This window comes from Paramisgurnus dabryanus, chromosome 6 (genome assembly GCF_030506205.2).
Source record: "Paramisgurnus dabryanus chromosome 6, PD_genome_1.1, whole genome shotgun sequence".
NCBI classification, from domain to species: Eukaryota; Metazoa; Chordata; class Actinopteri; order Cypriniformes; family Cobitidae; genus Paramisgurnus; species Paramisgurnus dabryanus.
The window spans coordinates 7,187,270-7,212,397 of NC_133342.1; the positions used below are offsets into that span (position 1 = coordinate 7,187,270).

Sequence of the window (25,128 nt, forward strand, 5' to 3'; positions counted from 1 at the left end):
ATGAGCAATAGATTTATTGAAGATCTTCACAAAATGATAATTTCTAGTAACATATTTCACCATAATAGGCTTCTTTTGATGTAAATGATATACTGTACTGTATGTGTATTTTCAAACACTTGTTAATACCCATAAAAATAACAATTCATCAGTTTTTGTTATTTATAAACTCTTTTGAAAGTGCATTCAAAGTATGTCCAACATAACGGAAATCAAGGCATCCTTCATACAGGAAAATATATAAAACATAAATCAAAAATTAAAACATTTACATAATCTATCTTCTGACAGAATCAAACAATCAACAAAATATGATTGTATTGTAAATAAAGTTTAGTGTGCTAGAGGCAAACGTGAGGCGATGTTTTGTTTGATAATTTAGCATTAACACCTTTTCATCTTTATTATGCACTCAAAAAATATGGTGCTAAATTACTAAAAAGCTCGTAATCATAGGGGAACAATTTTTAGCACCACTGTTGAACCATACACATGACAAAACATATGGTTTCAGTGTAGCGCTATATGATTTTAGCACTTAAAATGGTTCCCTATATTATTATGAGCCTGTAAACAACTTTTAGGGCTTTTTAGTACCATTTTTTCAAGTTTTATGATCTGATCTAGCAATACCTGAGCTCACTTTAAGCCCAAACCCAAAGTCTTTAACCTCAGGTGAGCTCACACATGTGAACGAAGCTTTGAAATCATCGCGATATCAGATTGTCTTCACGCAGCCGCCTCGCACCTTTGACTAAACAGCACATCCACGACTTTAGGGTCAGCCAGGGTCGAGAGGTCACCCAGGTCTTTATCATTGCGAGCGATCTGCCTCAGGACTCGCCGCATGATCTTACCTGAAAAACAGGTGAATGATTTAGATTTAGTCATGCCCAAATGACTACATTGAGCACCAAAATTCTGAGAAATCTGACATTTAATGAGATTTACACTTAAAGAAGGGGAAAAAAAAGAAAACTTTTTTTAGGGATTTTTTATATTCCACTGACAAGAATAAATAGTTTGCATTTTGGGGTGGTTTCCTGGACAGGGTTAAGATTAATCCAGGACTAGGCCTAAGTTATATTAGGACAGTTAATTAGTTTTTACAAACAAATCTTACAATGCTTTTGACAAAACAATGGAATTGGTATATGTTAAGATACGTCAGTACAATGTGTTTTTGAACTAAGGCAGCTCAAACATGCATTTTAATCTGGGATTAGGATAAACCCTGTCTGGGATACTGCCCCATAGTGTGTATATATTTTAATAAAAATATCTAAAAGTAAGCAAGATCGTAAGTACATGATCTTCTATCAGTTTAAAACAAATTGAAAAAGTATAAAAGTTTGCTTGTATTACCCGAGCGAGTTTTGGGCAGGCCAGGTGCATTCTGGATGAAATCTGGGGTGGCTATTGGTCCAATCTTTTCCCTTACTGATAAAAAACAAACGTACATGGGTCAGAGACAAAAACACGTTTGGAAATATGAGAAACTCAAAAAAAAATTTTTTTTTACTTGTTTTAAAAGCTCGCATCAGGTTTATTTCAATGCACATGTATTTATGCTGATTTTATGCAATCAAATATTACATGCACCATTTTTATGAAAGTTAAGACTGAATGGACCTGAAAATGTCAAATGGTGTAACCGCCATTTGCGCCAAAGAATGAGAAATATTAAATATTTTATCCACCTTGAAGGCATGTAAGCGTAATCACAAAAAAATCATTTTAAAATATCATTTTAGTTATTTCTAAATGTAAATTTGAATGCGTTTTGTAATATTTGTCTGGATATATGCTGAAACAGCTCTGTTTTCTAAATAATCTTTACCAAATGATGTAAAAATGTATGTAAAAAAAATCATATTACCCAAAATTAGATGATTGTATTTTATTCCATTTTTTTTTTTTATATATTTACATTTTTATTCAAAAAAATACTAGTTATACCAAGTGACATTTTTGCAATTATCCCCCAAATATTCTTTCAAAATGAAATAAAACCAAAAATTTTAGACTTGGTCCTCAAAAAAAGAGAAAGTAATCTGCAAATGTATTTTGAAATTTTAACCCTTTTACATTTAATTGAACCATACGGACACTAAATAATTAATGTCACGTCATTGACCCACATATGTAGCTCAGTAAATTCTTTGTGATTATGATCTTTTACCTTTCCTCTTCAGTTCCTCCATTAGCGTGCGGTTAAACTCGATGTAGTCTTTCAGCGTGACAAAACAGTACAGACACTCTCCCTTTACCGCATGAGGGCGACTGACCACTGCGGCTTCAGCGACTGACGGATGCTCGGTAAGGGCCGCCTCCACCTCTGATGTACTCAACAGATGACCTTAAAGAAAAGAGACGATCAGACACCTGCGCATGTGTGTCAGTAGTATGATGACTGTCACTAGCTAAACTTTGGGATCCATGTAAAATCCAGTATATATATTTTTTTCTTTATGTGTTGTATTTAATTTAGATGCATTATGAATGCTATTTATATATATATTTATTACACGGCTCTCTGGAATGCTTGATTCTGATTGGTCAGTTGAGACATTTGCAGGTTCGTTCTTTTCAAATAATAACCGCTCCAAAATAATAACGCATAGCGGGACTACTTGCACGAGTAAAATCGCTCCGCGCCAATAAAGATCAATAAAGATTACTGTCTGTTTGGCGCCATCTTGTGACAAACACTCGACAACCACGACAAGACACAGACAGCTTACTGAGACTGAACTTGACAAAATAGAGCATGACAGCTACGAAGCCAACACACACAAAAATACAGAATGGGCATTAAAACTTCTCAAAGACTGGCTAAAAGAGAAAAAATGGAGACAGACAAGTATGAAGCAGAGGATCTTAATAAGGTATTACGATCATTTTATGCATCTGTGCAAAGTTTCGCGGAAGGATAAAAATGTTAATTTAAAACAAATATGCCAATAAAATGTTTCAAATTCATATTCATGTCCAGTTTTTTTTCTTATGTGGCAAGTAGCCGTGTAATAAGCGGGATAATGTAGAGGCAGCCGGTAGTTATTGGGAAATAAGCCGCTTCAGTGTGATACAAGACCCTCCGCTTCGCGTCGGGTCCTGATCACACTGTCGGGGCTTATTTCCCAATAACTACCGGCTGCCTCTACATTATCCCTTACATAACCACTGGGTGTCGCTATACTGAAATCTCAGGGCCTCACCAGAGACATTCAGCATGTCATCGATTCTTCCAGTGATCCAGTAATATCCGTCTTTATCCCGCCGGCAGCCTGAGGACACAAGTACAAAATCTCTCAACACTTTACCAGCACGCTGCAATACGATACAGCAATGGGTCAGTCTAAATATAGTAACTGGTTTAGTTTAGTGACACTGCTTTAAACAGCCACGTGGTGACCCGTGCGGGATTTCACACTGGACGTGACAAATATTCTGAATAATGAAATCTATTAGTATTGTTAGGAGTTACAGAAGTAGATACATAACATGTTACTTTAAAGGCGAAGTGTGCAGTTTTGAAAAACACATTGGAAAAGGGAATCGGGCCGACTACTAAAACACACTTGTAGCCAATCAGCAGTAAGGGGCGTGTCTTCTAACCGACATCGTTGCCTGCGTATGTGTGGGACGGGTCTATCAAAAGAAGGTCCAGATTCTATTGGGGTAGGGGCGTGCTTGTTTAGGTGATTTCAAATGTCAACATTGGCTTTCAAACATTGTGCACTCCGCCTTTAAGAATTTTTTGTACATCATAACACCCATGTTAAAATTTCATTAGAAATTTTGCTTTTATGCAATTGGCAGACGCGTATTTTAAAGGAACTTTTAAAAAAAAAAAACGTTATTTTTCAAACACTTATTCAGGGTAGTGTGTAGCTCAAAAGTAGTTCACTTTTTGCGTGTGCAAATACGTTTTTTTTTAATGTAGAAGTGCGCTCAAATAAAGAGCGACGGTGTTGCAATGCACACGCAGTGCGAGGTGCTCTTTTTTCCAAGCACGTTGGCCCCATAGTGGGTTGAAACAACTTTTTAGAATGCCCTGTCGGAAAGTGCATTGAAGAGAAGAAGGAAAGCGGCATGGTCGTGTTTTCCGTGCGGAAATGTGAACCGTCCTTTAAGAATGCAAAGCTCATTGGGTTTGATTCCCAGAAGACACTAATGCAATGATAAATATATAAAACGGATAAAAATATAAAACTTGAATGCACTTAAAGTCGCTTTGGATTAAAGCCAAACAAAATAAATAATCTGAACTTTAAGGTGAAGTGTGTAACTTTTAGAAGGATCTAATGACGGAAATGCAATATAGTATACATAACTATCAGTGGCATAGCAATTGAGTCCCGGGCCCATATGCAAAAAAAATTTACGGGCCCCCTTAAGCCAAAGCCCCCCCCCCAACCTTGCCCGTTGGCACTGTTAACTGTGGCGCGCAGGTCTGATAACAACATATACTTTTAATAAGGTAGTCAAATATTTTTGCTTTTTAGTTTTTTACTTTAAAGGGTAGATTTAAATTATAATAAAAAATAATGTTTTGGGTAGTTTTTGACTCGTGACTAACTTCTCCACCTTCTCTTTTCTCTTTGAGGCCCCCCTTATGTTTATATTTGTCCATCCTTAATGTTCATGTAGACAGCCGCTATAGTAACCTCTCACACTGTGTTTTCTTTTTTTTGTGGCGCGGCGATGCGTCATGCAAAAAAGTATGCCGTTGTAGTCTACGGCAGCCGTGGAGTGCAAAAAAATAATAAACGCAAACAAGAAATGACGGAGAAATTAGACATTACGGAGAAATAAGAAATCACTACACATGATATGCATACAAAAATATATTTATTGCTGCCACAAATAAAATTTTTAAAATTTTTTTTATTAAAAGCTGGGGGGCCAGGGCCCTATTGGCCCGGGCCCATTTGCACGGGCCCATTTGCACGTGCATGCCCAGACGCTACGCCACTGATAACTATATTACCAGTGGTGTATAAAGACCTAACAAAATGAACTGTTATATGTGTTTATTACTTTAGAATAAACTGTTTATATCTACATCCCCTTACATGGAAGTCGCCATTTTGTGCCGTCATGTTTCTACAATAGCCCTAAACGGACAAACTGCTCTACAGAGGGCGTTTTGACACTACTGTATTTATTCTTGGATGACAACATGTTTGTCCTGTGGCGACTACCGTAGCTTCTCTATGCGTTTCTGTAAAGGGTGGACTGAGCCGTTGGTTGCAATTCACAATCTCACTGCTAGATGCCGCTAAAATCTACACACTGCACCTTTAAGTTCATCAGCATTGACAGGGCTCAACATAAAGGACTGCCCGGTGGCCCGGGGCAAGTGTGAGAGACGTTCGGGCCAGTAAAAAGTATTGTCACTTGCCCAATCACTAAAATATATTTTTATCAATATATAATTTAACATTGATTTAAGCAGACGGCGAACGAAACAATGCAATATTTTGCACCGTTTGCTGTCAGTTTACAGGTAAAGCAGAAAAGTTGGGAGCCTTTTTCGTTGGAACATGTCTGTTGTATGTCATAAATTTGACAAAGCTGTTGTATGAGATACTGTGGTCTGCAAACATCTGGACACAGTAATGACAGTCCGTAAGGATTTAGTTCAAAACCATTAAAGGTGCAATGTGGGACTTTTAGCAGGAAAACTGTGGAAAAAATCTAGCAAAAAAACCCTCATGTTTGAAACACATAAAGAAGCTACGTTAGCCACCACATGACAAACACGTTATCGTCTAAGACAACGTAGTGATGAAACACGCTCTATAGAGCAGTTTGACCATTTAGGGCTACCGTAAAAACATGGCAGCGGAAAATGGTGACTTCCATGTAAGGAGACCCGCAGTGTATGTAGATAAAAATGGCTCATTCTAAGATAATAAAATCAATACAGTTCATAAGGTCTTTATACACCACTGATAATATAGTTATGTATATTATAATGCATTTCTGTCAAAAGTTACACATTGCACCTTTAAGAGAAAAATAATTTAGTATACAAAAATTTGTTAGGAAAAAATCCACTTTGAAATGTAAAAATCTGACAGTGTGAAAAAGTAGAACTAAAGTAACTAATGTGTTGTACATTTCTATAAGATTTCTTAATGTAGCCATTTCTATAAAAGGTAATACAATGATGTAACATTCCCCAACATTGGTTACTACAAATGGCACATGCTGCAGGATTACCGTCTCCTGTGACATAGAATCCTGGGAATTTTCGGAAGTAGGTGTTTTCGAAGCGTTCCTGATTCCCATACACACCCCTCATGATTCCCGGCCAGGGTTTCCGGAAAACCTGAGAGCGAAACATCAAATTAACTTTTACATTTGCGCCTAGTTGTGCAGTTTTAGTGATGAATCAAACACTAAGATACAGATCTCACCAGATAGCCCTCAGCCTCCCCCTCTAATTCTTCTCCGTGCTCATTTAAAATAGCGGGCTGAACTCCAAAAAAAGGGAACGTCTGCATGGGGACACATTTCAACAAGAAAAAATTTAGTCTGACCCATCATGACAGATATTACTGCACTGCTTTGATAATTCATATACAGATGATTTAAAGGGACTTACGGCAGATCCTGGCTTCAGAGGTGTAGCTGCTGGCAAAGGGGTCAAAACATGGCCACCCTACCAACACAAAACCCAATTAATCTCATGTTTGAATATTTGACTTGTTTTATAAAACCTATAATTTAGGTCTGAAACTTGAACATTTTGTTAAACACTGGCCTTCAGTGGCTTGCTGCTTTATTAAACTTGGTTAAACCTGACCCCTGCTGGTCTGTACAAGGGATACTCGCACTCTGTACAGTTACCAATGTACGTGTAGTTGGTCAGGTTTTGTGGCAATGTAGTCTCAGTGATCTTTAATGTAAAGCTTTAAATGTTTTACCGTCTCCGTTTGCCAAAAGGTGTCGATAACCGGACAACGCTTCTGCCCCACAACATCATAATACCAAAGCCAAGCCTCCGGGTTTATAGGTTCACCAACTGTACCCAACACACGCAAACTGGACAAATCATACCTAAAAGAGACATAGAGATCAAATATTACATTTACATGTGTGCATGTGGCAGAAGCTTTGATCCCAAACATATATTTTTATTAGTGTGCAAGTTCCCTGGAAAACATTTGGGTTGCTGGCGCAGTGCTCTACCAGTTGAGCTACAGGAACACCGTTTTTCCTAGATTATAATTTAAAAAATAACATTTTAACATGTTATACAGGAATTTCAGTCTTTGCATAGAATAATGAATCCACTTGTGAAGGACAAGAGTTTTTTATGCCACCAAATCATTTTTGTCCAATAGATGGCGCTTTTAATATTCAAACATATCTCTAGTGTAAGTACTGTCTGTGTTTGATAAATGTGAATTCAGCAATATTGGCTACAGACTGAATTGTTTAATAACAAACACGTGATTGTTGCTTGGGCATCTGTGTGTGTGTGTGTGTGTGTGTGTGTGTGTGTGTGTGGCATGGGCATCTCTTTCTCGCTCACTCGTTCTCTCTCTCTCTCTCTCTCTCTCTCTCTCTCTCTCTCTCTCACGCTATCTCTCTCTGTGTGTGTGTGTGTGTGTGTGTGTGTGTGTGTGTGTGTGTGTGTGTGTTTGTTGTTGTGTATCTATGTGACTGTGACTGTTGTTGTATGCAGGTGTAGTTGTTATGTGTCTGTTGTTGTTTGTCTGTCTCTGTTGGCTGTGCACGGGTGTGGTTGTATGTGTTAGTTATCGTGTGCAGGTGTTGTTTTGTGTTTGAGTGTGTTTGTTTTGTGTAGGTGGTGGTGTTGTTGTGTGTGACTGTTGTTGTATGCAGGTTTGGTTGTTAAGTGCATGGGTGTGATTGTATGTGTTTGTCATCGTGTGCAGGAGTGTGGTTGTTGTGTGTGGGTGTTGTTGTGTGTGACTGTTGTTGTGTGTGACTGTTGTTGTATGCAGGTTTAGTTGTTATGTGTCTGTTGTTGGGTGTCTGTCTCTGTTGGTTGTGCACGGGTGTGGTTGTATGTGTTTTTTTTATCGTGTGCAGGTGTTGTTGTGTGTTTGAGTGTGTTTGTTTTGTGTAGGTGGTGTTGTTGTTGTGTGTGACTGTTGTTGTATGCAGGTTTGGTTGTTACGTGTCTGTTGTTGTGTGTCTGTCTCTGTTGGTTGTGCATGGGTGTGATTGTATGTGTTTGTCATCGTGTGCAGGTGTGTGATTGTTGTGTGTAGGTGTTGTTGTGTGTGACTGTTGTTGTATGCAGGTTTGGTTGTCTTGTGTCTGTTGGTGTGTTTGTCTCTGTTGGTTGTGCACGGGTGTATGTGTTTGTTATCGTGTTCGTGTGTGTGTGTGTACCTGGTAATTATCACGTTGTGGGGACCAGTATTTTTGTGACATTATGGGGACATTTTGATTTGGTGTTTGTTGTGTGTGTATCGTGTGTGTGTGGGTGTTGTTGTGTGTGACTGTTGTTGTGTGTGACTGTTGTTGTGTGCAGGTTTGGTTATGTGTTTGACTGTATTTGTTGTAGTCAGGTGTGGTTGTATGTGTTTGTTATTGTGTGCAGGAGGTGTGATTTCTATGTGCGGGTGTTGTTGTGTGTGACTGTTTTTGTTTGGTTATGTGTTTGTCTGTATTGGTTGTTTGTTTGTTTGTTTGTTTGTTTGGTTGTGTGTTGTGCACCTGTTGTTGTGGGTGTGTGACTGTCTCTGTTGGTTGTGCAGGGGTGTGGTTGTATTTGATTGTCATTGTGTGCAGGAGTTGTTGTGTGCGGGTGTTGTTGTGTGTTTGAGTGTGTTTGTTGTGTAACTGTCTCTATTGGTTGTGCACAGGTGTGGTTGAATGTCTTGGTCATCATGTGCAAGAGTTGTTGTGTGTGTGTTGTGTGCGGGTGTTGTTGTGGTGGTGGTGTGTGACTGTTGTTGTATGTAGGTTTGGTTGTTTTGTGTCTGTTGTTGTGTGTGTTGTGTGCGGGTGTTGTTGTTGTTGTGTGTTTTTGTGTAGATGTTGTTGTTGTCTCTTTTGATCATGCACGGGTGTGATTGTATGTGTTTTTCATCGTGTGCAGGAGTTGTTGTGTGTTTTGTGTGCGGGTGTTGTTGTGTGTTTGAGTGTGATTGGTGTGTGTGGGTGTTGTTGGATGCAGGTTTGGTTGTTATATGTCTGTTGTTGTGTGTCTGTATCTGTTGGTTGTGCGCGGGTGGGGTTGTATGTGTTTGTTATCATGTGCAGGAGTTGTGTGTGTGTTGTGTGCCTGTTGTTGTGTGTAGGTGTTGTTGTTGTTGTTGTGTGTGACTGATGTTGTGTGTCTGTCTCTATTGGTTCTTTGTGGGTTAAGTTGTATGTGTTTGTTATCGTGTCCAGGAGTTGTGTGCGTGGGTGTGTGTGCGGGTGTTGTTGTGTGTGACTGTTGTTGTTAGCAGGTTTGGTTATGTGTTTGTCTGTATTTGTGTGGTTGTGTGTGTGTGTGTTTGTGTGTGTGTGTGTGTGTGTGTGTGTGTGTGCGGATGTCGTTGTGTGTGAATGTTGTTGTGTGCAGGTTTGGTAATGTGTTTGTCTGTATTGGTTGTTCGTGGTTGTGGTTGCTTGTGTCTGTTATAGTGTGCAGGAATGTGTGTTTGTGTGCACTTGTTGTTGTTGTGTATGACTGTTGTTGTATTCAGATTTGGTTGTTATGTGTTTGTTATTGTGTGCAGGAGTTGGTGTGTGTGGGGGGGTGATGTTGTGTGTGACTGTTGTGGTGTGCAGGTTTGGTTATGTGTTTGTCTGTATTTGTTGTATGCGGTTGTGGTTGTATGTGTTTGTTGTGTGCGGTGTTGTTGTGTTTGATTGTGGTGGTGGTGGTGTGTGACTGTTGTTGTATGTAGGTTTGGATGTTTTGTGTCTGTTGTTGTGTGTGTTGTGTGCGGGTGTTGTTGTGTGTTTGAGTGTGTTTGTTTTGTGTAGGTGTTGTTGTGTGAGACAGTTGTTGTAAGAAGGTTTGGTTCTTATGTGTTTGTTGTTGTGTGTCTCTGTTGGTCATGCACGGGTGTGATTGTATGTTTCTCTCATCGTGTGCAGGAGTTGTTGTGTGTTTTGTGTGCGGGTGTTGTTGTGTGTTTGAGTGTGCAGGAGTTGGTGTGTGTTTGTGGGGGGGTGATGTTGTGTGTGACTGTTGTTGTGTGCAGGTTTGGTTGTTATGTGTCTGTTGTTGTGTGTCTTTCTTTGTTGGTTGGGTGCAGGTGTGGCTGTATGTGTTTGTTATTGTGTGCAGGAGTTGTTGTTGTGTGTGTGTTGTGTGCGTGCGGGTGTTGTTGTATTTGACTGTTGTTATGTGCAGGTTTGGTTATGTGTTTGTCTTTATTGATTGCGCACGTGTGTGACTGTATGTGTTTGTTATTGTGTGCAGGAGTTGTTGTTGTTGTTGGTATGTGTATGTGTGTGTGTGTGTTGTGTGTGTGTGCTCACTGCTGTAGTGGTTCTCTTCCATATTTCATCAGCAGTCTGATAGCAGTGGGTGCTGTGTAGAATTTAGAGACTCCATATTTCTCAATGACCTCCCAGAATCTGCCCACATGAGGGTAAACTGGGACACCTTCAAACTACAACACACACACACACACACACATTCACAGATCGTGTTATTTCAATAGACTTCAACCAGTCAGTGCTAAATCACTAATAATCATAAAGATAACTAATAAAAACATTATTTAAATGTACTAAAACACGCAACCAATGATTTTGCATATAAAGTGACCACAGATCTTACGAGCACACTTGTTGCTCCATTGGCTAATGGCCCGTATGTGATGTAGGAGTGGCCTGTGATCCATCCAATGTCTGCAGTGCACCAGTACACGTCGTCATGGTGATAATCAAACACATGCTTAAATGTCAGTGATGTGTAAAGCATGTAGCCAGCAACAGTATGAACAACCCCCTGTACAGAGAAAAATGAATGAGGGGAAGAACCTTCTTGCATACTGCACAATATAAGGCATATATACTTGGAATTTTCAAATGAATTTTCATTTTTGGGTGAACTATCCCTTTAGGGCTGAAAGGTGAATGGTCACTTGCCTTGGGTTTTCCTGTAGAGCCGCTTGTATAAAGTATGAAAAGAGGATCTTCAGAGTCCATCCACTCTGGTTCACACTCATCTGACAACCCATCCAGAAGATCATCCCACCAAATATCACACTCAACATCCCATGAGGTCTAAAGCACACACAGGTTTATTTCATTGTATTGGTGAAGATATCTCATTCACTTTCTCCCATAACACCTGATAATGGTCTTGCACATCCATTCATGTCTCAACACTGTTTTTATATCAAAAACTTGTCAGTACTGTTTAATGCTATTACCTTCTGCTGCAAAAAATATTCTCTTTCTCATTCTCTTTTGTAATCAGAGCCATATTGCATCGGTTGGCGCTACTTTATTATTTATTTTATGCATACTGTAGTGTCTTGTACTGTCTTGCATTTGTCTCTTGTCTGGCACTAGGTTGCACACATGCACTTTATGTTGCTAGGCTAAAAATTTACTTTTTCTAGTCTTTTGCTCTGTGTTGATTTATGTTGTTCAGTAGTGCCATGGTCCTGGAGAAACGCTGTCTCATTTCACTATGTACTGCACTCGTTTACACTGTAAAAAGTTGGATCAACTTAAAAAAATACCTAAAAGCAGTTACATCTAAAAAAGTTTTAATTTTTTTTTTTAAGTTGATCCAACTTGTACCTTTTTTTTACAGTGTATGGTTGAAATGACAGTAATGTTTCTAGACGCGTGTATGATGTACAAGAGCTCTTATTATATATTGCTTTATAAATATGTTATAATAATTTCTTTATGAACTACTGTACCTGTAGTTTGTTGGAAGCGTCAGTGTTTGTGATGAAGGCGTGATGTTTCACCACCACACATTTTTGAACACATATGCTAAGAGAAAGAGAAAAGGATCAAAAAGTAAAAATGATCAGATTAACAAGAAACTGTAGCACACAGTGACTCAGACATCTGATGACATATTCAAGATACCCAAATGATGAAACCGCTCTAAAATCACTTTTATCATTCGACAAGCAAAAATCATAACTCTGATATAGCTTAGATAAGTAATATAACATCTTGGCAGCAGTTTGTCTCTATCAAATATTTTGTCTCTTACACTTCTCATGGATTGATATATCACGTAGTGTGTAAAGTCGTGCAATACATATGCCAAATTCAAATTTTTGCGTGCATATGATACACCAGTCCTTCCCGTTCACTTAATAAAGTGCATCTTTTCGTGTCGTTTTATGTATTGGTTTCTTATTTTTTTTGGCTGGGTTTTTTTCTGTCACTTTGGTTTGGGGTTAGATTTGGGATTTGCTTTAGGATGTAATTTAACATATAGGTTCCTCCATGTTTTTGTCTATTTTTAAACCGTAGTCGCTTGGAGTTGAGTTTAGATTTGGGTTAGGACAGTGGTTCTCGAACTTTTTTGGCGTACGGCCTCCCTTGTGTATGGTGTATCCCTTCATGCCTTCCAAAGAACTGTAACTTAATGGCTAAATACATTTATTCTATGTGATAATGCTGCTATATCACAGTAATCTAAAATACATTACTTGTAATTTCACAGTTAAATAACGTAGTACTACAGGAACATACTGCTAAATCACAGTAATATGGAGGACTAACTACTGTAAGATCACGGTATACAGCTGTCATTTCACAAGTATTTACTGTAAAAATGACACAGTAACATACTGTGAAAGTACAGTAACTGCATGACAGTAATTTACTGTGAAGTTACATACTGTACCTTCCTGTGAAAGTAATGCAACTGGTTGCCAGTAATTTACTGTGAATTGACAGTCATTTACTGTGAAATTTTTTGGAATTGGAATAAATCAAAACATATTAAATTATACAATGTAGTGCTGTTGATGAGTAGCCTTATTTTTCTGAGATTTAATTACACAGAATTTTATGATACATTTTTATATTTTATAAAATGTCATTACACTGGGGCCTCCCTGGCACCATCTCAGGGCCCCCAGTTTGAGAACCACTGGACTAGGATGTCATTTAATGTAACAAAAACCCAAGCGACAATGGTAAAAAAAATGAAAAAAAAAGATAAACCAATACAACACGAAAAAATGCGCCACATTAAAGCAACACCAAAGAGTTTTTTTTTTTACCTTAAAATAACGCTTCCAAAACAGTTTCAGTGGTTCATCCACTCAAAACAGGGTGAATGGCACTTTCACATTCGCTTTGCAGCCCTCTATCGGCCAACACCGCACTAAAGAAGTTTCCAACGGTCGGGTAGCGGTCCTGTTGTCCGAGTGAATACTACAAAAACTTGCTTTACGGCAGACCTACAATCCAATCAGAACCAGCTATGCCTCAGTATTTATGACAGTGGGTAATGGACAATTACGCTTCTAACCTGTAGGGGGAGCAAAGAGCCAAAACTCTTTGGTGTTGCTTTAAGTAAACGGGAAGGACTGGCCAATCATATGCACGCAAAATTGGAATTTGGCGTATGTATTGCATGACTTTTCAATTTATACGCAAATCATGAGAATGGGCTGGATTGATTGCCGTTCTTCTTACTTTTTAAATTCAGTTTGGCTGCCTAAATATAAATAGTAATAGTGATGCAATGGCAAAAATGTTACCTGTCTGTTATTGGTATTCATATCATCGCATTATGTCAATGGTTTGAGTAATAACCATAAACACCTGATGCACAGAAATAATTATCAACAACCATCTGGTGACACGTTGCACACCACGCTCTCATGTTTCTGTAACATGTGTTTTTTTGGACTGTGATGCTGATGTCTCTTATCACACATCATAATAGCTATATGAAAAGGAGGCTTTAAAACCGTGCTGTTGCCCGGCAACCCTTGATAGATTCCAAATGGGTGACACTGGAACAGCTGATGGTTTGGTGCAGATTGAGTTAGGGGATTTAGAGGTATAGTTTTCTCAAAAATGAAAATTCTGTCATCATTTACTCACCTTCGTGTTGATCTAAACCTGTTTCTTATACATATTGACTACCATAGTATTTGTTTTTCCTACTGTGGAAGTCAATAGGAATCTGGGGGCTTAACATCTATGTTTAAAAATATCTTCTTTTGTGTTCAACAAAATAAAGAAACACATACAGGTTTAGATCAACATGAAGGTGAGTAAATGATTTTTGTGTGAACTAACCATTTAAGTCAAGTTTATCTAAAAGAAGAGGATATAAAAAAAAAAGATGTACCTCCCCTTGCAACGCTCCAGAGCTTCATCTGCAATCTTCTTCAGATTGATCAGTTTGTCACCTCTGTAAACACCATCTGTGGGTCACGTACACACAAAGAGAAAGCAAACGCATGAATAAAAAGAGAAAGAACAGGTGTTAAATTAGGGCTGATTTAGACCTCAACCCAAAGCATTTTGGGCAAATAATTGACCAAAGCTATGTTATCATGACAAGCTCCCATGTGATTGCTGGTTTTAAATGATTTACAGCATTGGTTCTCAAACTGGGGGCATGAGATGGTGCAAAATGTAACTTTAATGTCAATAGTAGATGTCGGTGTTATGTTGAGATTGGCTTGTTTTCCAGCAGTCTTTTGCATGCAGGAGGTTTACATAAAATTGAGGAAACAAACGCGTTTAAGGCTCCATTATCATGTACAGAACTTATCTATGCGAGGTAAATACAGTTTTTTATTCTATGGCACCTTTAATAAGTAATGATTCGTTCACAGCAGACGCGGTACAGGCGTCAAGCGTAATGCAGGGTTCACACCAGACGCGTTAGACGCGGCAAGCGTGAGTGATTAACAAGTTAAGTCAAAGCAAAGATGCAATTAGGCATCCTGCTGCGCGGTACACATGGCGCGGAGGGCACGTTCCGCACAAATTGAGCGTTGCCGCGGAAAAGGCGCAAGTTTAAAAATCTGAACTTCGGCGGATTTCCGCACCACGTTAACCAATCAGGACCTTGTTTTAGTAGTGACATGATTATAGGAAGCGAGCAGAGTGGCGGAGTGTCTCAGCGAAGTCCCAGAAGCCCCTCCCATGATGCGAATTTCCACGTGAATGTCTCGAATGACTAGAATTTTACAAGCGGCATTCACTCGCAAATGAAGCGAGTGAACTGAAATGTTCAAGCGTCCAACTACGCGTGAATAGTGCGTTTTTTGTTGCCTCTACCGCGGCTGGTGGGAATGCACCATTAGTGATTTCAATGTTAAGTCAATGTGAAGACGCGTTGACGCGCGTCTGAAGGTCTCACGGCACAATTGAGGCATTTAGCGCGCCGCTGTAGACACGATTCTGCCTCGTTTGCATGTCTAGTTTGCGCGAATGTCGTGAATTGAGCGGTGCTGCGGAAAACATGCAAGTTGAAAATTTTTAACTATGGCGGAAAAACATGCCACGTTACCCAATCAGGAGCTTGCTTTAGTAGTGACATGATTATAGGAAGCGAGCAGAGTGGCGGAGTGTCTCAGCGAAGTCCCAGAAGCCCCTCCCATGATGCGAATTTCCACGTGAATGTCTCGAATAACTAGAATTATACAAGCAGCATTCACGTGCAAATGAAGCGAGTGAACTGAAATGTTCAAGCGTCCAACTACGCGCGAATAGTGCGTTTTTTTGTCGCCTCTACCGCGGCTGGTGGGAATGCACCATTAGTGATTTCAATGTTAAGTCAATGTGAAGACGCGTTGAAGCGCGTCTGAAGGTCTCGCAGCACAATTGAGGCGTTTAGCGCGGCGCTGTAGACGAGATTCTGCCTCATTTGCACGTCTAGTTCGCGCGAATGGCATGAATTGAGCGTTTCTGCGGAAAACGCGCAAGTTGAACATTTTTTAACTATGGCGGAAAAACATGCCACGTTACCCAATCAGGAGCTTGCTCTAGTAGTGACGTGATTACAGGAAGCAAGCGGAGTCGCAGAAGCCCCTCCCATGACGCGATTTTCTGTGTGAATGTCTCAATGACTAGAATTTCACGCGCGGCATTCACGTGCAAATGAAGCGGGTGAACTGAAATGTTCGAGCGTCCAACTACGCGCGAATAGTGCGTTTTTTTTGTCGCTTCTACCGCGGCTGGTGGGAATGCACCATTAGTGATTTCAATGTTAAGTCAATGTGAAGACGCGTTGACGCGCGTCTGAAGGTCTCGCGGCACAATTGAGGCATTTAGCGCGGCGCTGTAGACGCGATTCTGCCTCAATTGCACGTCTAGTTCGCGCGAATGTCGTGAATTGAGCGTTGCTGCGGAAAACATGCAAGTTGAAAATTTTTAACTATGGCGGAAAAACATGCCACGTTACCCAATCAGGAGCTTGCTTTAGTAGTGACATGATTATAGGAAGCGAGCAGAGTGGCGGAGTGTCTCAGCTAAGTCGCAGAAGCCCCTCCCATGATGCGAATTTCCACGTGAATGTCTCGAATGACTTGAAATGTTCAAGCGTCCAACTACGCGTGAATAGTGCGTTTTTTGTCGCCTCCACCGCGGCTGGTGGGAATGCACCATTAGTGATTTCAATGTTAAGTCGATGTGAAGACGTGTTGACGCGCGTCTGAAGGTCTCGCGGCACAATTGAGGTGTTAAGCGTGGCGCTGTAGGCGCGATTCTGCCTCATTTGCACGTCTAGTTCGCGCGAATGGCATGAATTGAGCGTTGCTGCGGAAAACACGCAAGTTGAAAATTTTTAACTATGGCGGAAAAACATGCCACGTTACCCAATCAGGAGCTTGCTCTAGTAGTGACGTGATTACAGGAAGCGAGCGGAGTTGCAGAAGCCCCTCCAATGACGCGATTTTCTGTGTGAATGTCTCAATGACTAGAATTTCAAGCGCGGCTTTCACGTGCAAATAAAGTGAGTAAACTCAAAATATTCAAGGGTCAAAGGCCCTGTCCCAAATGGCGCACTTCATGTGGACTTTCGGTCTAGTGGCCTTAAATTGCGCGTTCTCGCTTAGTCTACAAGTCCGTAAGGTGTCCCATCTGTCATTTTTACGCTTTGAAGTGTGCTCATCAGCGCCTCCTTTGCCCCCTTGATGCGGTCTTCAGTGAAGCCTGCACTGCAGCAGGCTTTGCGCACTTTGCCAACCCAGAAGTCTTGCGAAAGGGCAATCAGACCAATCAGACGACGGAAGGGAGGAGTTCACACTGACGGGCAACCTCCCTACCTATTTCCGGTGTGATGCTCGAGTCTGTCCCAAAATACGACTCTGGTGCACCCACGTGGACTCGCATCAAGGTTCCCTAAAGTCTGGACTACGTGATGTCATCAAAGTGTGGACTCTTTGGATTTTTTTGAGAGCCGTGTAATAAAGAGAATGAATAACTTCTTTCTGTTAAGATGATGCTATAGGATAAACTCTATGATAGTTACCTGCTGTTACCAGTATATTACACCGAGCATCCACGATTCTCTCACACAGGGACTCTGAGGAGAAGCCTGCAAACTGACAAAGAAAGACAGGAGAAGAATTTTTAGAATACGAAGTACATAATTAGTGCGTCAAAAATAAAGCGCTTTAAGTACATTATTGAAGTGTACTACTTTTTCACCTGGGTAGAAGCCAATCCCTCCTTCAATAAAAGGTAGTGGGATTTTTTTTGACATCTTTTTGCTTAGAAAGTAATAGCAAACTTCTTTACAGCCCCAGGTAAAAATATATATACTTCAATGTACTAAAAACTTTAATTGATTTTCAGTATATTGAAATCAATGGTCTCGTAATACACTTAGATGTTCTTACATTTGGCAATGGCAATGGCAGTTTATTTATATAGCACTATTAAAACAAGACAAGTTGTCCAATGTCCTTCACAATAAAAAAAACTAAATTAAAAAACAAATACACAATAATGCTACAAATACTAAAAGAACATACATTACAAATACTTATCTAAGAATGGCAACTTATAATAAAAAAACCAAAAGCAAAAATAGCAAATAAAGTAGTTGGTGTCAAATACTAAAAGCTAAAGAAAACAAATGTGTTTTCAATTTTGTTTTAAAAACCTGTACAGTCGGTGCGTCTCGAATATTGTTAGGCATACTGTTTCATAATTTTGGTGCTGCAATGGCAATAGCATGATCTCCTTTTTGGTTTAAATGAGTCCTTGGTATTTTTAGTAAGTTCTTATTTGCTGATCTCAAAGTTCGTCCGGGCTGGTGTTCAAATAAAAGCTCAGAAAGATAGGCCAGTGCAAGTCCCTGCAAGGATTTATACACCATTAAAATAATTTTAAAATCAATTCTGCAAAAGACTGGAAGCCAATGTAAAGAGATCAGGGTGGGTGTAATGTGCTTTATTTTAATAGGTATAGACCAATTTTTTTGTATATTAAGTATGAAATGAAAATGTGAAATTGTATATTCACTAGTAAGTGCACTTACATAGTATTTTAGTGCACGTTTTTCATATGGGCAGATCTCAAACCACTGATAAAGGAAGTATTTTATCTGAATATTGAGCTGTGATAGGAAAAAGCATTTCACTTTTGAATATAATTTAAGAGTGCCCTGTCCAAAGCAAATAAGGAGAACAATGGGCTGGCTGAAATGGGGTCATCATCTATACATCAAATAGTTTCAATACTTTAAATACTTGATTGAAAGTGCCTGTGATATTTTTACTTCAGCTATAACCTTTACATGGCAGGAGAGTCTTGGCTGGTAAAAATAGTCCTGGTGGGGTAAATGAGGGCACACTGATTAAATTCATATTAACAATATAACTGCTAGAGCTGAGACAAAGTTTAAACCATTCTTAAAATCACATACAATTTTAAACTAGAACTGACCCTGATGTTCATAAAAAACAGAATTAAAAAGTTTAATATGTACACTCTTAGAAAGGATGTGTTAAGTTTTTACACATCTTTGTGCGTTAAGCTTTTAACACATTATTTGTCATTTTTACACATTATGTGTCATTTTGTGTTAATTTTGTGTTAAAATATAACACAGGATGTGTTAAAAGTAACACACAATGTGTTGTTTTAATAATAACACAGAGATGGGTGGATTTTTAACACGTTCGTTCTAAGAGTGTAGCTAATTTATTAAAAGTCAAATTTCCCCCCTTATTGGACAGAAAAAGACCTTGTAGTAGTATAATGTCAGACCAACAATAAATTAAACAATATATCAGTGGCATACAAATGGGCAGTATCTATATGTTAAAGGGCACAGTTTATGTCCATTTTTACAAGATGTAATATAAGTCTCAGGTGTGCCTAGAATGTGTCTGTGAAGTTTCAGTTCAAAATACCCCACAAATCATTTGTTACATCATGTCCAAAATGCCCTTTAAATGCAAATGAGCTAAAGCTCCTAATTTCCTTACCAACAGACAGTGAGCGCTTTTGTTTAAAAATCTGATCTGATTTCTATGAATACAGTCTGGGACAATAGTATCTTTAGCCACATTAGTGCTGCTAACAAACACATTTAAAAAAGCTTTTAGGTAAAATTAACCAGTCAGTCAGTGGCCGTGGGCGGGGCTTTGTCAGTGTGACATCACATTAACAAGATAATCAAAACAGCATGTCTATTGAGACTGCTCTAGTTTTATGGGGATTAAAAAAGTGAGTGTTTTTTTTTTCATTGTAGGGTGGTTGTTCACACTGCCAACAGACATTTATGTCCAAACACCTTGTAAAGGTTTTTTTTTTGCATGATATGGGTTCTTTAATACATATATTAACCATTCATTTTATTTTAGCACAGATCACAGATATGTAAACATGTGTGCATTGTTTAATGCTCATATGTAAAGGAAACAATCACTGATCTAGAGACAATATAGTCACAAAATTAATTTAAGAGGCTGCCGTGGTTTAAAAAGTAGAACACGGTAATATCAATGCCAATGTAATGGTTTACTTTGTATACATTGAATGCACTCCAAGTCACTGAATTAATGGTAAATACATAGTAAGTGTAAGTGAATGTGACTCAGTTCTGCAGTTTAATAAAAATCATTGTTTTGCTTACCACAATAGAGTGAACTGCCCCAATTCTAGCACAGGCCAACATTGTGTATACCAGCTCTGGAATCATGGGAAGGTAAATGGCCACCTTGTCCCCCTTTTTTACACCTGGACCACAGACACAAAACATAAAGATTTGAAAAAACTCAAGAGGTCATAGTTCCTACATACAATGTAAAAAAAAATTCAGCATGGAGTAAAAACCGCTTGGTTTTGCAAGTCAAATTAACCCACTATTTTCAGCATTGATCACATTATTATTTCAAGTTATTACCTGTGATATTTCGACTTGTTTTTATAAGTTAAAGTAACATGAAAATATATTTTGTTTTGAAAAAAGGTCTGCATTTTTACAGCGTAGAGTAATGTTCAACTAAAACAAACACTGATCACCATAATGAGTTTATATAACAACTAAACCTAAGTTAAGAAAAATTATGCAATTTTAGGTTTCAAACAGAGATGGTGATGATAAAGTTACAGATTGCAGTTTTTAACTCTGCTTCAATGTTACTTTTTAACTCTCTGTAACAGTGTTCTTCAACCCTGGTCCTCGAGGACCCCCTTCCAGAAAGTTTTAGATGTCTCCTTATTTAAAAGACCTGAACCAACTCATCAGCCTCCTTCCAGAATGTCACCCTAGCAAGCTAATGAATTAAATGAAGTGTGTTAATTTAGGAGACATCTAAAACATTCTGGAAGGGGGTCCTCGAGGACCGGGGTTGAAGAACACTGCCCTCTAAGATTACTCAATGATGAAGTTCCAATCTTTGATACGACCTTACTCAGTCAATATCAATAAAGATATCAAGGTTATATTTTCACGTTATGCAGGATGATTTTATACTTTAGCTGGGTTTTCACATATTTGCAGGTATATTTTCTAGATAAAGTTCTTACCCAGCAGCTTTAGAGCATTAGCACATCGGCACACTTCTCTCAACAGCCGACTGTAGGTGATGGTCAGGTGATGATCAGGTGAGTTACCTTCCCTGGAGAAAACAATGATATTGTCAAAAAATAATTTATAACAATGCATTTTACCTTATTTGAATGCCTGCCTTCATATGTCTCATTTTAACTGGAATAGATAAGGCGTCTTTGGCAGTGCTGCCCATATTATACTTGGATGTCTATCAGCTATGTGTTTGGCCTTGTTTATTGTATAAGCAAAAGAAGAGTCAACTCAGCAGACCAACATATGCCAACCTACTTACTAACATAACACCTTAGTCTGTATTTCTGTGTTTTCTGAAGAAAATGTGAGAAGTGCATGCATGTGTATGACCCTGTTAAGATGAAATTGTAGTTGTCAGGGCACTGCTGTGCGGTTGCTGCAGTCTATCTTTTCACACACTCATAAGCACTAATAATGTTTATATATTAGATATATTGTTATAAACTCAAAGTATTGTCCAAAAGTCTTATGCCACCACCAGCTTTGTTTTTACAATACAGGAAATTTATATATACAAATAAAAAATAAACAAATTCAGAACAAAATGACATCTTCAGGTAAAAGTCAGTATTTAGTCTTGACCTCTCTTGGCACTAAACATATCATGACCTCCTTTGAGGAGACTGAAGTCCTTCAAATAGAAATTAGGGATTAGAGATCCTGCAGGTTCCTGCTATTGAGTGTAAAAGAAGGTCACATCTGACATACAAATGATTACGGTCACATACTGACTACCGAATACAAATTTCCTGTATCTGGTTGTCTAATGGTGGCATGATGGTCTAAGACTTTGCACAGTACTGTTTATACCTGCTTTTAGTGGCTTAACCTCTGCACGTGTCCACTTGTTGGTTAATGTCTTACTGAAGTATTTGCTCTGCGTGCTTGCTGTTGTTATTTTTTACCGGCTATACGAACTGATCTGTCTGCCAAACCACCTTATCTAATGTGCCAGAGAAGACAGTCTAGACTGGATTACTGTAGGAAGTACAGCCAGAAATCTGTCCTGAGAAGATGTATCATGCAAACTTCTATAAATCCAAGTTGAACATCCTCAACTCACAAAATTTGTAAAGCATATGTCACATTTCACCCTTAAACATTGTACGAGTATTATCTTAAAAATAAAAGTGCTTCACGATGCCATATAAAAACATTTTTGGCTGAATGGTTCCATAAAGAACCTTTAAAGGGATAGTTCACCCAAACATTTAAATTTTGTCATTATTTAATCACTCTCATGTTGATACAAACCTGTATACATTTCTTTGTTCTGGTGAACACGAAGGAAGATATTTTGAGGTTTGTTTGTAACCAAAAAAATCAGAGGCCCTATTTACTTCCATAGTATTCTCTTTTCCTACTATAGAATTGAATGGGGGTTTATGATGAGTTTGGATACAAACATTCCTCAAAATATATTCCTTTGTGTTTATCAAAACAAAGACATTTATACAGGTTTGTAACAATGTGAGAGTAAGAAAATGATGACCGAATTTTAATTTTTGGGCGAACTTTTTTTTTACTTTTTTTTAATCTTCTGTTTAAAAAAGTTTAAAAATGTAAAAAAGTTTGGTTCTTCTAAGGACTTTTGACTAAATGGTTCTTGAACCAAAAATACTTCTATGGCATCACCGTAAAGAACCTTTTAAGCGCATCTATTTTTAAAAACGTGTAAAAGTTTTGATCTGAAACCCACTGTTGAAAAGTCTATTTATATTTCAAAGCATCAGTTTTGAGATTTATGAACAAAATTTCATGCCAAAACATCACGATTACAATAACTTCACTTTTAACTCTTTCCCTGCCATTAACGAGTTATTTCGTCAATTAAGAGAAAACATTTGCATAAAAATGTGTTTCTGAAGTATTTTTATGTTAATTGGCAATACCGCAATTATCCACTACATTTATTTGTTTGAAAAATGTATGAAACGTTATTTACAAATTTTAAACTTGGTATGTTTTGATAATTGTTCTGAATCTGATCTAGGGCTGGGTATCGATTCAGATGTTCCAGATCGATTCGATTTCGATTCACAAGCTATCAAATCGATTGGATTCCGATTCTCAATTAAATTTCCGGTTTCGGTTCTCAGGTAGGTTTTTATACTCGATTCTCGATTCAACTCAATGAATATAGATTTAATACACATACTATATTAATAAAAAAGAACAGTGAACAGCAGTTTACAAGTGGGTAATAAATAAAAAGAAATTAAAAGCCACAACAGTCTTGTTTGCAAAATCTAAAATGCTTCCATTCCTCCGTTCAATGTTTGCAGAAATAAATATGAAAAAAAAATCGATTCTGCTCTTTAAAAATCGATTTTTTTGCCCAGCCCTAATCTGATCTCTAACAAAATTCACAAAAGAAGAAACAATATTAAACAATATATATAACAATTTTTTTAAGAAAAATACACAATTTTAAGAGTTTAAAGCAGAGAAAAGATATAGATAGGATGAAACGTTTTTTTCCTGTTTTGTTTGTTTGTTTATTGTTTGTTTGAAAAACAGGGTCTGTTATTTCATTAGATATATTTGTATGTTTATATATATATTTTTTTTTAATTGTTGGCGGGAAAAGAGTTAACAATAATGGTTCTTTACGGTGACATAGACCAGTGGTGGACCCGAAAGAAAATTTATGACAAAAACAGTTTTAAAATGTAATATTTTAATTAAACAAAACATATAAAATTATACCTATTAGAGCTGTTGGTTAGTTGGCTTATTATTTTTTAGGTTTAAATACACAGAATTCATGATAAATGAATGTATTTTACAAAATGTCATAAAACTGGGGCCCCCCTGGCACCATCTCGCGGCCTCCAGTTTGAAAACCACTGACATAGACAAACCATTTTTGGTTAAATGGTTCCATAAAAAGCAGCCAAAGAACCTTTCTGTTTAGCAAAAGGTTCTCTGTAGTGAAAAAGTTATTTCGATTATAAGCATTTAAGAAAGAAATGTTTCTTTAATTATCTAAAAAATTTATCTTCTATAGCATCGCTGTGAGGAACCTTTTTTGATGAACCTTTGATGAATGTCTTTGATGTTAGGGTGATGCAATCTTTATAGGAGCTTTCTTATCACTGTTTACTGTATTTAAATTAAAGGTGCTGTGTGGAGATCATCTAGTGATGAGATTGTGATATGCAACCAATGGCTTAGTCTACAGCTCCTTCTCTTTCGAAACGCATAGAGAAGCTACGGTAGTCACCATAGGACAAACACATCATCGTCTAAGACAATGTAATGATAAAATGAAACCGAACCGTTTGTCCATTTTAGGCTATTGTAGGAACATGGTGGCTCAAAATGGTGACTTCCATGTAGATTAAAACGGCTTATTCTTAGGTAATAAAAACAATACAGTTCCCTATAAGGTCTTTAACCACCATTGCATCTCTGTAAAGAGATAAGTTACACAATGCATCTTTAAGCATATAATAAGAATTAAAATAGTGCAGTCATTACCAGTAGTATGCTACTTTGTCTCCAAGGTTCCTCTCATGCACATTTCGGTCAAGAACGTTGTAGCAAATGTTTGTTCTTGCACCCTCCATGAACTTCACATAAATGTTCCCCTTGGTAACATCAAAGTTATACTGTAACATCTGTCCTGAGGCAGGCTTCTTCCAATAAAACTCTTGTGCCACATCTCCCCAGAATTCTGCAATGCATTTCAAATAAACACATTTGTATTGCATTTTTGCATTGATCTTATTATAACCAAGTCTCTCTGTTGCAGATGCACAGTTACAATTTAGCTCTGACTCTCATCATAAGTTGACATACTGTACCTTCAGGCTCTTCAATAGACTTTTTGTATAGAGAATGATATGCATCAAGGTCTGGCACATGTGCATCCATAAACAGTCCATCGGGTGGATAGTAAATGTTCTCTGCTGGTTCCTGGGGCCCTGGAACAACCATGTTTGAACAGTTTGAAACAGCAATCCCTATGATCTGCGTTACAAGAGATTCCTCTCTGTATGAAGCAATTTATTAGGGCCTTGCATGTGGTACCCACCCTTTAATCTATCCCAGTCTGCTCAGCACCTCCTCCACCACCAATCACGGTGCCTTATTCAACACTCCTACTTTTTGATTGGTTGAGCAACAGCTCGGCT

The 25,128-nt window shown here is 38.2% G+C and overlaps 1 protein-coding gene across 1 annotated transcript; it reads right to left on the reverse strand.

The window, feature by feature from the left end:
• Positions 1 to 148: 148 nt before the first annotated feature.
• acss2l (acyl-CoA synthetase short chain family member 2 like) lies at positions 149 to 25,008 on the reverse strand. Its single transcript, XM_065262381.1, has 18 exons — positions 24,799 to 25,008; positions 24,473 to 24,668; positions 20,932 to 21,023; positions 20,036 to 20,139; positions 17,420 to 17,492; positions 14,285 to 14,360; positions 11,874 to 11,949; positions 11,086 to 11,223; positions 10,775 to 10,945; positions 10,471 to 10,604; positions 6,939 to 7,071; positions 6,617 to 6,673; positions 6,429 to 6,509; positions 6,232 to 6,340; positions 3,219 to 3,287; positions 2,183 to 2,359; positions 1,366 to 1,440; positions 149 to 857 (listed from the first exon to the last, which is right to left on the reverse strand). Exons 1-18 carry the CDS (start codon positions 24,929 to 24,931, stop codon positions 730 to 732), a joined length of 2,022 nt encoding a protein of 673 aa, XP_065118453.1. The 5' UTR covers positions 24,932 to 25,008; the 3' UTR covers positions 149 to 729.
• Positions 25,009 to 25,128: the final 120 nt, after the last annotated feature.

Bases quoted from the DNA above. Each gene is read 5' to 3' on its own strand.
- acss2l (XM_065262381.1), bottom strand. From the start codon at position 24,931: ATGGTTGTTCCAGGGCCCCAGGAACCAGCAGAGAACATTTACTATCCA. The intron at 21,024-24,472 runs GTAATGACTGCA...TGTTTTCTCCAG, and splicing joins GACAAAGTAGCATACTACTG to GGAAGGTAACTCACCTGATC. The intron at 2,360-3,218 runs GTGAGGCCCTGA...CTTTTCTTTAAG, and splicing joins TGACATGCTGAATGTCTCTG to GTCATCTGTTGAGTACATCA.